The following is a 15,000-nucleotide window of genomic DNA, read 5'->3' on the forward strand; positions in this document are numbered from 1 at the left end:
AGATTTTTCTCCTTTTGCAATTTGTTTCTCTTCTAACTTTTGTTTGGTTAATCAATTTTTAGCTCAAATAAAAATGTGAAAAAATATGTTTTAGATTGAATTTTGTGTTTAGGTAATTGTCATAATTTTTGTGGATTTTTGTGATTTGATTTACTATTTTTGTTGGGCCATTTTGTTGAATATGTTCACAATGTTTCATGTTTTGATAGGTTTTGCAAACTAATTTGATTAGGGGCCTTAGGGATTGAATCTAATTGCCAATTTTTGTGTAGTTTCAGTAGACTCATATACCATATTGTGTGTAAAAAATAAAAGTCCAATTCCATGTTTTGGTTATGTTTTCATTAGGTTTTCTATGCCCGATTAATGTGCGTTTCTAAAAGGATAATCATGTGAATTTGACCTATAATTTGCTTTGCATTTATGCAATTGACTTAGGTTCTTTTTGTACATATAATTAGGCACGTTTAGAGGTCTTAAGACCTGGAATTAGATTTTTAAATTGTTTCTTCTTATTTTAATTGAATTTTCCTTCCTTACATGTAAACAACTTGCTTTTGATTAACGATTGTATCGTAACTTGTCCAAACGACCTATAATTTTGTATGAGACTTCTTGACTTGATCCCATGATTGTTTAGACACCTATTAGAGGTTATTAGCTACTGATTTCTATCACTTGATCACATTTTTCTAAACTTCATCCACAATTTGAATTTACTAACTAGTTTTGACCTAGTTTTGTCTAGTTTTTGTTAGAACTTTGTGTTGCTTCAAGTTAATTGACTAACATAGTTTGGTATAAGGTCTTGGACCTATAAATGAACTAATTGCTACTGACTTTAAGCTTTGTTCATGTTTTCATTTCCTTTTTGTTTTGATTAATGGATGTTTGTTCGATGTTTGTTCGCTAATTGTTAAGTAACGATTTATGCGATACTTTGGTAACTTCTTGTGAATACTTTTGTGAGATGTTATAGTGCTTTTGTGTTTGACTTAGGACACTTTTCTCCTTGATTTGCTACTGCCATAGAGCTTTTACCTCTCATTTTCATGCTCTGCCTCTTCTTTCATGCTTTGATTGTTGTTAGTTTAAGAGGCGACGATTGTTTGTTCTTCCTCCACCTTTTGTGGATTATTTTCTCTTGGGATTCATTGTGTGTAGTCTCTCTTAGGAGTAGACTTGGTTAGGGACTTCATTAAGTCACCTACCTTGCTTGTTGCTTTTGCTTATCTCTTACTATATGCTTACCATGTTCCCTTAGGGTGGTGACTTCAATCTTCATTAAGATTAGTCACATAGAACAACTTAGGTTGTAGTCTATGCATGATAACATAGGTAGAGATCCCTTATCCTTGACCTTAGGGCCATTTGTAGATTAGAATAACTTAGATTAGAAGATAGGTTAGTTCCCCTTTGTTCATTCTTTTCTTTTTCAACATTAAAACACTAATAAATAAAGAGGCGAATCACATTAAGAAAGTGATAGAGAAATGAGTGGGATTCATTCCCTAATCTGTTTCTCAATCACTTAGTGGCATAGAAATGAGTGGGATTCATTCCCTAATCTGTTTCTCGGTCACTACTTAATGGGAGAGAAATGAGTGGGATTCATTCCCTAATCTGTTTCTCAAACATTAATTAATGGGATAGAAATGAGTGGGATTCATTCCCTAATCTGTTTCTTGAACATTATATAATGGGATAGAAGTGAGTGGGATTCATTCCCTAATCTGCTTCTAGATCATTATACATTTTATGTGATTCGAATCGTGAAGTAAATTCCCTTAAAAAATACCCAACCAAAAACATTTAAAACACCTAATAAAGGCTCGAATTAAAACAAAGTGACGAAGTGGTGCGAAACCTTGTATTGGGTTTTGTTCATCATGTAGTTACATAAAAAACACAAACCCAAGTTCACTCTTTTGCCTTGTTAGGCGCTTAAGAACATGTTAAGTCCTTTCCAAAACTAGGCGTATAAGTCTCCAAAGGTCGAGCATCGTGGATCGTGACCTTAACCTCTGTTCAACTAAAAAACACAAAACAAATGGAAACTATGGAGCCGAACTACGGTCGCTCTGATTCCTTTAAAGGGATACGTAGGCATTGGGTCGCGGGGCCTAAGCGAGCACACTTGTAAATAATTCCTTCTTTTCCCCGTATTTCTTTTGCATTCATTCGCATTCAGGTTTAGACATTAGATACACCCTTTAGATAGAAACAAACATAGGTGGATACCATCGAGTACGATGGGCGTCAGGGGTGCTAGCACCTTCCCCTCGCGTAACCGACTCCCGTGCCCTGTTTCTCTGGTCGAAAGACCTTGTTCTTATTTCGAGTTAGGTTTTCTGATATTCCTTTCCCGCGATGGGATGAATATATTAGTGGCGACTCTGATTCCATTTTTCGCGGTAGCGACACACGTGACCTAGAGGATTTCAAAAGTATGTAACTTGTTGGAGTCAGAGTAGCGCAACGGATAAAAGAAGGACCACATGAGTCTGGGATAAGAATGGACGAGCTACTGGTAGGTTTTATGTTGGGATAGAAGTATCTTCCTGAGAGAACTCGTCGGAGCACCGTTTCGTTCATCTCAGCCTCTCTCGAGGATCCATCATAACCTCGAGAGGTGTTATTAACGGGTCAACATGGGAAGAGACTTTGTGGTTGACATGTGGTCCGATGTTCGTAGACCATCAGTTAAGCTTGTAGGTATTAAGGGTTAGACAGAGCATCATGACTGCGGGAATGCTGAATACAAATGTAGAATTTCATTTGACATAGACTCTGTATAGCTATGTATGGTACACTTGAGTATGCATGAAGATTGGATCGTGGTTGCAGGTTAACTGTGGGATTTCATTTTTCATCAGTGGAATCTTGTGCGAAGTTGTTGAATATCAATGATATAGTTGTGGAATGTTACACCATTGTGGCTTGTAGTGACGATTGTTACGTTCAAAACCGAAATGAGGATCGAAGTAAGGAGCCTTGATTGTATGAATAAGGGTAAACCTGGAACAACCATACTGAGCACCGGGAAGTTAGGATTTAAGACCCAGAATTTGGAGATCTCCTAACGACATTGTATGGACTCGAGTGGAGAATAATTTGAAGTGTCGTCGCAGAAGTGACGTTGTGGCAGTAATTCTCGAATGGGAAGTAATTCAAGGAGCTGAGTGAATCAGTAATGTGTGTTGAGCAAGGGTGAGCACACCAGAGATTGAACGGCGAATGTCCGACATGAGACGCCGCTAGGGTTCTAGAGTTATGGAAGTCCAATATAGAACATTGAAGGTCTAGGACCTAGGAAGAATCTTTTCCCAGGTATGTCAAAACAAAGTATCTGAAGAGATGTGTTGAGTAAGGATTAGGGTTTTGGTCATGAGTAGTGGAGCACAAGTGTTTCGATGGGTTGTGCTTTCTCGGATGGAGCAACTTTCGGACGGAATCGGAAGATCTATCCAAGGGAGGGACACGAAGACATCGTTGTCATTGTGATCGAAAAGAATTCGAGGACGAATTCTATTTAAGGAGGGAGAGAATGTAACACCCCGATTCTCCGACACCGGTAATTATTATTTAATTGGTTAAATGGTAATTAAAGGGCACATTGGTCTTACTCCAATTGATGAGTAGCATGTACATTTATATACTAAGTTTGATCATAAGTGAGTTAGTGGAGCAATTAGAGGTGAAGAGAATAGTTAGAACCAAAGAATATTGGTTAGAAACCAACCATATGGCAAGGGTGTAATTAAAGCCCAGTTGGAGGGCATAACGGACAATAATCTCTTGTTGCATGGACATAATAATATCTTGGTGGAATATTATATGCCAAATCAGAATTTTATGAAAGAGAAACTTGGAAACAAAGGAAAGGAAGAAGAACTTATGTTCAACAAAGTCATTTTCGCAACAATGGTGCAGCACCCACTAAAAAGGTAATATCTTTCTGCTCGTAACTCCGATTGAAACAATTTAGGACTTTTCGGAAAGCTAACGAAATTCTCTACGATTTGCATATATGGTTTGCATTCATAGGTACTGTATTGATGGAGATAAACAGGTTTGAAGTTGAGTGATCCATGCTGAAAGTGTGAAAAAGAGGGTTACGGGTTTGTTCATGTTAGAAGTGAAGTTTTGATCAAGAGGCAAGTTCAATGGCAGCAAAGAACACATTTCTAACCTCTATTTAACAAGGTGAGTCCTTAGATAGAAGATTGGGGTTTTGCATGTTGGGCACAATTGAGGTTAGAGATTTTGAGAGATAATCCATGATCTTGATGTTAAAAATGTTTTGGTGTTCATTGTTGATAGCATGTGATAATTACTTGCTTTATACATACCTATGTTAGCTACATGCATGTTTGATTAGTGTTATACTATGATTCTTATCCTTTGCGTGTGGGAATTTGGGGCTTGGAGACCCCAATCACGCTTTGATTTTGCTGTGCATAACAGAGTTCGTTGTAGCGAACTTTGGTTCGCTGTAGCGAACTGAATAGCGAATAAGTCTGGGAGTTGACTTGATTTATTCGCTGGAGCTCGCTACTGTTTGCTATAGTGAATCGGGGCTTCGCTGGCAGTTCGCTGTAGCGAACTTGCCTATGCCGAAGAGAAGTTTGCTTCTGTTTGGGTTTGTTGTAGCGAACATAAATTCACGTAGTGAACTATTCTGATGCAGAAATTGTGTTTTCTTCCCTTGAGTGCAGTTTGGTCCCGTAGCCGGAATCGGACTCCTCCCCGACTAATAGTACATATCTATATGTCACATGTGCGGTGTTTTATGACACGTAATATCGTAATTCCATTCGATTATATATGTTGTGTGTTATGCATAATATTGGAATATAGAAATTCAATTGCTCATGAATAATTGTTTATGCACATGAATGAAATGCAATAGTATGTGATGGATTACTATGACCCGCTGTTTTGGATAAACATTCGGGATTGTTTGTATTGTATGATTCGACGCTTGTCATACTGTGTATGCTTGAATCGAAGTAGACCAGGTACTAGGTTACGATTCGGACCGTGGGTCCTTGAGTCGTCTGTGGGACTGCCCTGATCGTGGATCACAGAGGCACACACCTGAACTACTGTTGCAGTGTGTTTGTGAGGGTCTGGAGACATTTTACTCACATGGCGTTAACACACTCGCGTACTCGGTATGGTGGCGTTATGCGGCTAAGTAGGCCTACGCATAACAGGTAAACCATCTCTAGTGATGCCATGTAGGCTACATCATTAGGTTCCTACCCGGATGGGCTAATGCGTCGAGACGGCGTGTTGCACTTAGCGTTAACACCACGTGCGTACAGGTGATTAATGGGACGATGTCGCCTCTTAGGCAAGGTCATCTCGCAGCTATGTAGGCTTGTGAGAACCTATCTAATCACTCTTGCAGGATGCTTGTGCAAGTCTCTTGACAAATAGGCATGGGTGAACCCACTGAGGGTGTGTTTGTAACCTAGTAGTGGTATTAACGTACTTCTGGATTTCCCGTACATGGGTATAGGTCTGCATACGTGTTTGTTGTACTATTTGTGTACTTGTGATATGATGACTCATATGGTGGATGATTCGTGTGTTTGCTCCGTATGTGTACCGGATGTGAGGATGCCCCCGAATCAAAGGTCGATTCGGTTTGTTGGTACATGTACCCTGTAGAACCGAGTGGACCCATAGGATAGGAGGACTCACTGAGATTTAGTAATCTCACCCCAATCATCTTATCTTTTTCAGGTGCAATTTGTAGTGTGTGATTTGTAGCAGGTTCGGATTGAAGATTTAGAAGTGGTGTTGGCTCAAAGACCTTGTTAGATCTTATCTTCCGCTGTGCAGATCCATTGAAGATACACGTTTTGTTATTCCTAGTATATTTTCATGTTGTATTTATTATGGATCTTTCTATATCTATAACTTTTGTATGTACTCAATACCAATTTTAACGTTTCATGCATAATATACTAGTCAGTTATGTGGGGGGTGTTATAATAATCGCCAAGCTGCTTGCATGAATAGAATGAAGTATCTCCTAAATATCTGTATAGATTGACCAGTGTAGCTGTCCCCCAACAATATATACCGCATTTATCCAAGTCTCTCAACATGGTAAATATTTTGCCTCGACAAGAGTAAAAGCCTTGTCGGCAAGAATAGTACAACCTAACAGCAACATCATGTAGGCTCTGGCAGCACCGGTAAAGTTATCAGCAACTCTTTGTTGCTCAAATACTTGCTTCAACCAATCTAACTTATAATAAGGACCCCTTACGGAAGAAGCCTCCTCAGATGCATCACTCAGTGAAACACCAAACAACTCAATAGCAGATGAATAGCATCATAATCAGTGACAACATAATCGGGGTCAACCAACTCACCCCGAATAGATAAATGAAGAAGACACAAAACATCATCTAGCGTAATGGTCATCTCGCCGAACAACATATGAAATGACGATGTTTCAGGATGCCATCTCTCAACAAAAGCAGATATAAGATGCGTATCTACTCTCTCCAAACTAGTACACGACAGTGATGACAGGCCAGAGGCAACTAACCAATCATTCATCGCCCTTGGGAGATGATGCAGAATCCATCCTATTAATTTACTGTCATGTGCAGCAACCTTTAAGGTTGTCTTTGGTCGTCTCTCCTGAAAATAATTTGTAATATATGTGTTAACACATAAGTATATATAATTTAAAATTATTCAACATAAATTTTTAAATTCTTCAACCTAAAACGAGATATTAACGTACCTCGCCGAACCATAAATGGCGGGCAACATGGTCCTGATACCTAGTAAAAAGAGAAGTATCGCTCGGTCCTCCGAGAAATCCCGGGTGCTGCGGACCAGCCTCCGGTGCAGCTTCCTGATGTCCCTCGCCTTCAGCCTCTCGACGTTGTCTTCCTCCTCGGCGCATTCCGTCGATCAAACTTCCTCTTCTACGAACCACTTAAAAAAATAAATAAAAGATAATTAAAATATAAATAAAATATATATTAAAAAAATATTTAAAACTACCAAAACCGGAACACCAAGCATTGGGTTATCCGGCTGCTGTTTGTGAAAACCGGAACCCCAAGCATTGGGTTATCCGGCTGCTGTTTGTGAAAATCGGAACTCCAAGCTTTGGGATGTCCGGTTGGTGTTTTCAAAATTTTCCAAAACCGGAACACCCAGCCTTGTGATGTCCAGTTCGTGATTATCCAAAAAAAAGAACCGAAAAACCTACTTGTGTGTTATCCGGTTGTGCAAAACAAAAATATGCGCCTCAGTACAATTTTGTGCAAAATGAGTGAAAAGTGAAAACTTTTAATTTTTTTAACTATTTATACAGGGGTAAATTCGTCCAATTAAATATTTTGTTGGGGTATAGGAATAATTGTTGGGGTACATGGTATAATTTTTCTGAAAAATACGGACTTTAATTTTAAGGCCTAAGCTCTATGAATTTTTGAGCCTGACGGGCCGGCTCATATGAGATAGTCCATTTTGACCGTTCTACTTTTTTGCTCCTACGAAAAAACAATTTTTTTAGAAAAAAATATACTTTTGAATATGCATCTACGAAAATATGAGCATAATTAAAATTTATAATTAGAATTTCTTTAGGTGGTTCAAAGAATTAAGAGGTGTAATGAGATATAAATGCCAATGTAATTTTGAAAAATAAAAATAAAAATTCACAGCTATACCATGATCTTAGCGAAGAAAGGAAGGAAAGTTCGGGAATAAACGCACAAACGCATTACGGAAACAAAAGAAATAGGTATAATAACTTTCCCACCATCGTTTCATTTTCATCTATCATCTCTGCTATAACACTGAGTGGAAGGAAAATACGAACAAGGGTTGAGAATCGAAGATGTTCAAGAAGGCGGTGGAAGCAAAGTCTCAGCAGAGATTATCCGGTGCCGACAGGAAGAAGCTAAAGCGAACAATTAAAGACAAATTCCCAAGAGCTTCTGATTCTGACCTAGACATTCTACTTCCTCCCAAGGTATAATCAATTTTCTATTCGTTTCTAATTCATACTGATTTTTGAATTTTTCATATTCTGTTACTTGTATAACCTAATTGGTTCTAATCATAGTTTGAGCTATGAAGCACCAACATAGAGTCTGGGATGTACAGACTGATAGTAATTTTAGAGAATTTAGAGAATATAGGTGTTTGAATGTAACTATAATGTATTTCTTTTGGGGTTCATAGGCTTCACAGACACCAGACACGACACTGACAGACACCGGTAGTAATTTTAAAAAATAGAAGTGATTGAATGCAATCAATCATATATCGTTGTTGTGTTGGTGTATGACTTTGACATGCGTTGAACACCGGACACACGCTCAATTTGAAGTTTCGGTGTGATAGGTACAACTTGGGTACTATGGTGTGCTCGAGTCCTATATGGAATAGAATGAGATGGTTGGTGGAGTATTTAAGTGGTCTGGTTCTTTCTCTTGATAAATAGCTTTTAAGGGAGTGTTTTCAAAGTGCTACATTGAGTAGTATCAGATGCTCGATTGCTTGGTAGAGTATTTAAGTGGCTTGGTTCTTCCCCTTGATAGATAGCTTTTAAGGGAGTGTGCTCGAATTGCCACATCAAGTAGTATGAGACTCTCAGTAGAGTATTTAGGTGGCTTGACTCTTCCACTTGGTAGATAGCTTTTAAGGGAGTGTTTTCAAAGTGGCACATCAAGTAGTATCGGCGCTTGATTGCTTGGTAGATTATTTAACTTTTAAGTGGGTTGACTCTCCCCCTTGATAGATTTCTTTTGAAGGAGTATTCTCAAAGTGCCATATCAACTAGTATCAGATGTTGTAGAGTATTGAAGTGGCTTGACTCTTCCCCTTGATAGATGGCTGTTGTTAAGAGAGTGTTTTCAAAGTGGCACATCAAGTAGTATCAAATGCTTGGTGGAGTATTTAAGTGGATTGGTTCTCCCCCGTGATAAATTCCTTTTAAAGGAGTGCTTTCAAAGTGCTTGAATGTTTATCAATGTTGCATAGATCTTGAGTTTTCATGTTTTGTATTATTTAATCAATGCTAATCAACTAACTTAAATGTATTAACATTAATAATTAACATAATGCATTAATAACAGGTAGAGATAACAGTCGCCAAGTTTCAAACTCGAGTTCATGTGTATGCTGTGGAGGGAGGTTTTCCTGTGTTTTTCGACGTTGATGGTCGCGGTTCGGACATTTTCCCAACAGGTACTTTGGCATTTATATTTTGATTGTTTTTTGGAAATGAAAATAAGTGGGATTTCTTATTTGTAAATAATAAACTAGTAAATATTAACTGCAAGATTGCAGTGAAAAAATGGCAGGAAACATGTGTGAAATTCTTCCATATGTTTATTACGGATGTAAGAGATTGTTAAGTGTTAACTACAACTAGAGTTAGTTGTGCCTGCACTTATGATAGTTAGAGAGTTTTTTTTTTTTATTTTCTAGCAGCCATAGTTTGTTGTATATAGATGGTAGGTATAAACCTCATTTTAACCGAGTCATTCTTTTTGCCCAGAGTAATGACATTCATTATGAGTGATTTCTCATTTCTCTCTTGGTAGTTTAAATGATGTTTATATTCTCTCTTTTTTCTAATAAAAATACTTCGGCTAGTTTAAAGTAACAAACTCTCTAAATATAATAAGATTCATAACCTAATGCAATGCAACTAAACTTAATATTGAATTCAAGTGGTGTCGTTGTAGATTCTGCTCTAGGGGAAGATTTTTTTCATAGAATAGATTGATTAACAAATAATACTAAAGTCATCAATTCGAATGGTGGTATTGTAGTTTATGCTCTATGGATGGTCCCTGAGCTTCTGCCAGCTTTCATACTCAAGGGCGGCGAGGTTTCTCGGTATGTTATAGGTGGAGCTGACTTGATGTTCCCTGGTATACTTGTGCCTCCTGAAGGTCTTCCATCATTTGCGGCTGGGGAAACATGGGCAGTTAAAGTACCCGAAAATCCTGCACCCATTGCGGTATTAGTTATTTACTTTGATTGTTTCCTGTAAATTGATACTTGAAAGTATCTTAAATTTTCATTTTTTCTTGTCAAGGTTGGGAGCACAACGATGAGCAGCGTCGAAGCTTTGAAAGCTGGATTACGTGGAAAAGCATTGAGAATAACTCATTATTATCGTGATTTGCTTTGGCAAGTAATTTTAGAGCCTGATTGTTCTATGAACAATGCTGTCAAATATCAACCATGATGGATGGCAGTGGCAGATTTGTTGGCAATGGTGGCACCATGGTGTTTTATGACGGATATGGCAGTTTTAAATGATGGATTGTTGGCTTTCTACCATGGTCCATGTCTGCCATCTGCCATTGTCCCTGTTCCATTAGTTAGTGTTAACAAATCTTTCAGATATTCAAATTTTTTATTTGTTATTTTATTTATCTGTGCTGCTTGGTTGGATTTGCAGGGAATCAGTTGAGGGCCGTTACGTGCCTAATGAAGGTTTTTTGGAAGATGTTGTGTTTGGGCATCCTTCTCTATTATCACCACCTTCTCAAGACACTGATTTGGCCGAGGCTTCTGGTGAGACATCAAATGACCAACAAAACAACACGAAAAGTAATGAAGCGGAGGGATCTCTGGATGTAAGTGAGTTACCAGCCGACTCCAGCCCATTAACAAGACCAAACAGTGATGAAAATACGGAGGATGAAATAACTGCTGGCATGGTTGATCTGAAATTACATAATATTGGCTCGTCTAATGAACCAAATGACCAACATACTCTATCAACCTCAGATGTAGATTTGTTGTTAGATAAGTGCCTTTTGCAAGCACTGCATACAACATTGAAGGATAAAGACCTCCCCATTCCTGGAAGCACTCTATGGTAGGACTAAATCCCTTTCTCTTGGTTGACCAAGTTGACCTATTGTAAATAGATTAGACAAAAAACTGTGCAATCCCACGAGCTAGTACTTTGGTTGACAATTATTCTCTGGTTTATAATTTTTTTAAAAAAAAAAAAACTGGTTTAACATAATTAACTATAATATATGACCACTGTGTAGCCCACTTTTAATTGGATGAGATCATTCGAGCTTTGGTGTGATTTTCAAGTTGTTGATGCTTATACTGCGTAACAGTCTGGATATTATTTTAATGAAGAAAAAGATTTGTTTAAATATTAGTGCTGAAGAATTTAACATTAAATTGTTGTTTGAAAATAGTTTAGTTTTTGTGTGCTGAAAGTGTTTGTGTGTGAAGAAAAGTAGATAACTAACGAGTGTTTTAGGATACTTGTTTGACGTGAATCTCATTCTAATCTCATTTTGAGTCTAGATTCTTTATTTGTCCCAGTATTTTTAACATGAATCTCATTTTCTTGTCATTTGATTTATGACTTGAATCTGGAAATATTTGAGGCTCATTTAAGTTTGTTATGTCACTTGTTATTACATAAAAGTGTCACATTTTTTGATAATGTATCTTACAAGTTGCAATCCATAATAACATTCAGTTCACGATTGGGATAATTGGATAATAAATCTTCCGATTCAAAATTTGAATCTTGATTTGATAACCACAGTTTTAGTTGTTCCTGTGCATTTGTCTATCATAAAGATATTATGTAAAAGGAAACTATCGTCATTTGATGATATAAGTAAGGAATGCTTGCTTGCATAGTACAATCAGTGACCACTAATGTCCATAATTGTATTTAGTATTGTTTTCTCCTGAAATTCTTTTCAGATTATATTGCGCATACACTTTCAGTTAGTGAGTGCTGAACTAAAAGTTTAAAGTTACATCTACTAATAATCTAACAAATATTTGTTTTTGGGCGTTGTAGGTCAAACCATGTATTGCCATGTAGGCCTTCAGGAATGACCTTAGACATCAAGAAGTCATCATACAAGAAGTTATCTAAGTGGTTACAGGCAAAATCCTCCACTGGCTTGGTATGTCATCTAATTCTTTTTTTAGTAGGAAAGGTAAAATAATAATAAATGGAAGCTTGTTGACATTGACCGGAATATGCTGAGACAAATTTAGAATATGTCTTTGTGAAATGGATCTTTCTTGTTCGGTACTTCGGTCAGCTCCATTTTTTGCTACGTTTTTATCCCTTGACCTAGTCATTCTGATTTGTAAATTATTATTTTATGTGTCTTCTAGTCCTTGAATTTCGAATAATTTGTCCCATTTTGCTTGTATGCTTAATAAGTGATATTTTATTGTTAGGATGAACTAAACAGTAGCATTCAGTCAATTTGTAACTTCTTTAGTATGTTAGATTTGTAAGCCAAGCTAAATGGTTAAAAGAGTAACTTTGGCAAGATTTTGTTTCTATAGTATTGTCACATAGAGAATTGGAATGAAGTTAGGAGCTTAGATTTTGCTTCAAAAAATAATTTTAGCATGTTAGTTATGAAATCCAAGCCACTATGGTGAAATAAATAATTTTGGCAACATTTTTATTTTGTAATACTCCAATGGACCATTTCACACAGATTAAGAAAAGTGTATAAAAGGAAGAGAGAATAATATTTTTACTAAAATATCCCTTATCAAGTATTGGAAATGATGGAAGTGGTATTAATTAGAGGGTAGAATTGGAAAAAGTGATTAATAATGCTTTGGTAATTGAAAAGGGTAATTTATTTTGGGACATTTTTTTTTTTTATAAATGGATCACTCATTGTGGGACGGAGGGAGTATCATCTCATGAAGAATTGGAATAGATATAGGTGTTTGGATTGAAGTACTCCATTACTTCACTCTGAAAAGTATGATAGGGAGTTTAAGAGGGAGTCTAACATACTTGGTGAGGCATGTAAGAATTAACAATTGATTTGGGTTGTTTTGAGATGAGTAGAGAAGTTGGTTCTCTCTCAGAATTGGCTTTATCTTTTATTAATTCTTCAGCATCTTACGAAGAGCATAGCTCCATTCTATTGTCATATCATCTTTTTAGCAGTTCAGTTTAATGCATTAACAAAGGCAACTCCTCTGGTTGTAAGGAGTCGTATCTCCCAATTCAATATGGTTTTCCATTTATATTTGGGTCATATTTGCATCATACAAAAAACGAAGGATAAAATAAGTTTAAAATACGTGTCTGTTTTGTGTGTAAGTTGTGAGCAAAATTTATTGACTTTTTAATATTTACTTTTTATCATCTGGTAACATCTAGTATAGTTTCTTGCATTGAACTTATTTGCAATGTCATTTCTGGGTTCATAATGTAGATTTTCATTTTGGACAGATATCAGTGAAAGAAGATAAGCATAAAAAAGAAGTGGTACTATTATCAGTTAGCCGAAAACATGCTGATTATTCATCCTTTAAGCCTGAAAAAAGGCCAGTGGAGAAAACTGAGCAGTCCAGTGTCCAATCTGCCAATGAAGTTCGATCGTCCAAAACTCTGGAAGTGGCTGAAATCTACAAGCCAAGTGTACATGTCAATCCCATCTTTTCATCTGTAGGAGCTGATACGGGGAATCTTTATACTGCTTGTGAAGCCACTGATGTTGTCTTCGCATACGTTGAAAGGGAAAATTTAGTGAAACCAACAAATAAATCCCTTGTGGTTCTAGATGCGATGTTATGCGATGCACTGTTCAAGGGGTCTATTAAAAAAGGAACTACGTATCCTACAGAAATTCACAAGAAAGATTTAGGCCAAACATTTGTGAACCGAATGCAACCTCACCATGTTGTCACAAGAGGTAATGAATCTGTAGTTCGTAAAGGTGCACTTAAAACAATTCAGATAATGACAGAAAGGCGGCAAGGCAACAAGAAGGTAACCAAACTATCTGGTATGGAATCATTTCTCATAGATGCTGAAGCATTAGCATCAGAACTTCAGAAGAAGTTTGCTTGCAGCACCACTGTTGGAGAACTACCAGGTATTTGTTAGCCATGTTAAAATTGGAAGTTTTATATCGGGTTGTGTTTGCTATGATTTTTATTTTAAGTTTTGCCAAAAGCTTATTATGATGTTTTTTTTGGGGATTTATATTGCTATGATGTAATACTGTTGTGTTTGTGTTTTTTCTAACAAAAAGTTGAGGCTTTGTTCATTTTGAGAAAAGAATTTGTTTTCCCATTTTTTGCTTCTAACTGTAAAACTTTTTTCTTGTTTAATTTTTTTTCTCTTTCAAATAAGTGAAAATAATTATTGTTTTTGTTGTTTTATGTAGAAATATTTAAAAACAGAAACAATGTAGCAATTTTTGTTGTTAAAAGTGAAAACATGAAATCTAAACTGAATCTTTTTCCTGAAACCGAACAGACCTTAATGTTTTTTATACTGTCTTCAATGTCTTTCATTCCATCTTATCCTTCTTTGCATCAATATAACAATGTGAATAAGGATGAGGTGAACCGACAACAATATTTTGTTTGAATGGCTTCAGGAATTTGGTCAGACACCACAGCCTTGTGACATTCAGAGTTATGAATTATAAAGTTGGATTCTCTACGTTGTCACTAAAATTTGAAAATATTTGTTTGCAGGTAAGAAAGGGCCTGAGGTTCTGGTTCAAGGTGGAGTTATTGATGACCTGGGAAGACATTTGGTTGAACAATATGGAGTTCCAAAGAGGTTTATTGAAGTTCTTGATAAAACCAAGAGATGAGTTATTATAAGAAAAAGGGGTTATTTGTAATACTTTGTAGCAATGCTGGATTTTGGAAAACGTAATGCATTTTTGCACTTATTCGGTTTTAATTTTAGGTTGAAGTGAGTGAATACAGAAAGAATAAACTCATAATAGAAATGGACAAAGGTTCTTTTGAATTTAAATATTTGTCATTTATAAGATTATTGTGATACTGCCTGAGAAATCTTAATTTTAATTTTCTTACGAGTAAAGTGCAATCTCGAGGCCCTGTTTCAGTTTTTCTCTGTTTGATATTGTGATGGATGGTAGGATTATGTTTTTTTAAGTATGCATTTTCTTTTACCAACCACAACCAATCTTAGTTAAATTA

General features: G+C 36.6%; 2 protein-coding genes across 2 annotated transcripts; one reads left to right on the top strand and one right to left on the bottom strand.

Annotated features, from left to right (window-relative positions):
* Positions 1 to 6,312: 6,312 nt before the first annotated feature.
* On the bottom strand, positions 6,313 to 6,937 carry LOC131632343 (protein MAIN-LIKE 2-like). Its single transcript, XM_058903101.1, has 2 exons — positions 6,773 to 6,937; positions 6,313 to 6,666 (listed from the first exon to the last, which is right to left on the bottom strand). The coding sequence occupies exons 1-2, from the start codon at positions 6,935 to 6,937 to the stop codon at positions 6,313 to 6,315; spliced, it is 519 nt and encodes a 172-aa protein (XP_058759084.1).
* Positions 6,938 to 7,701: 764 nt separating this feature from the next.
* On the top strand, positions 7,702 to 14,828 carry LOC131632346 (uncharacterized). Its single transcript, XM_058903104.1, has 8 exons — positions 7,702 to 8,017; positions 9,126 to 9,237; positions 9,828 to 10,018; positions 10,097 to 10,191; positions 10,466 to 10,888; positions 11,852 to 11,960; positions 13,268 to 13,913; positions 14,524 to 14,828. Exons 1-8 carry the CDS (start codon positions 7,883 to 7,885, stop codon positions 14,643 to 14,645), a joined length of 1,833 nt encoding a protein of 610 aa, XP_058759087.1. The 5' UTR covers positions 7,702 to 7,882; the 3' UTR covers positions 14,646 to 14,828.
* The last annotated feature ends 172 nt before the right edge of the window (positions 14,829 to 15,000 follow it).

This window comes from Vicia villosa, unplaced genomic scaffold (assembly GCF_029867415.1).
Source record: "Vicia villosa cultivar HV-30 ecotype Madison, WI unplaced genomic scaffold, Vvil1.0 ctg.000936F_1_1, whole genome shotgun sequence".
NCBI classification, from domain to species: domain Eukaryota; kingdom Viridiplantae; phylum Streptophyta; class Magnoliopsida; order Fabales; family Fabaceae; genus Vicia; species Vicia villosa.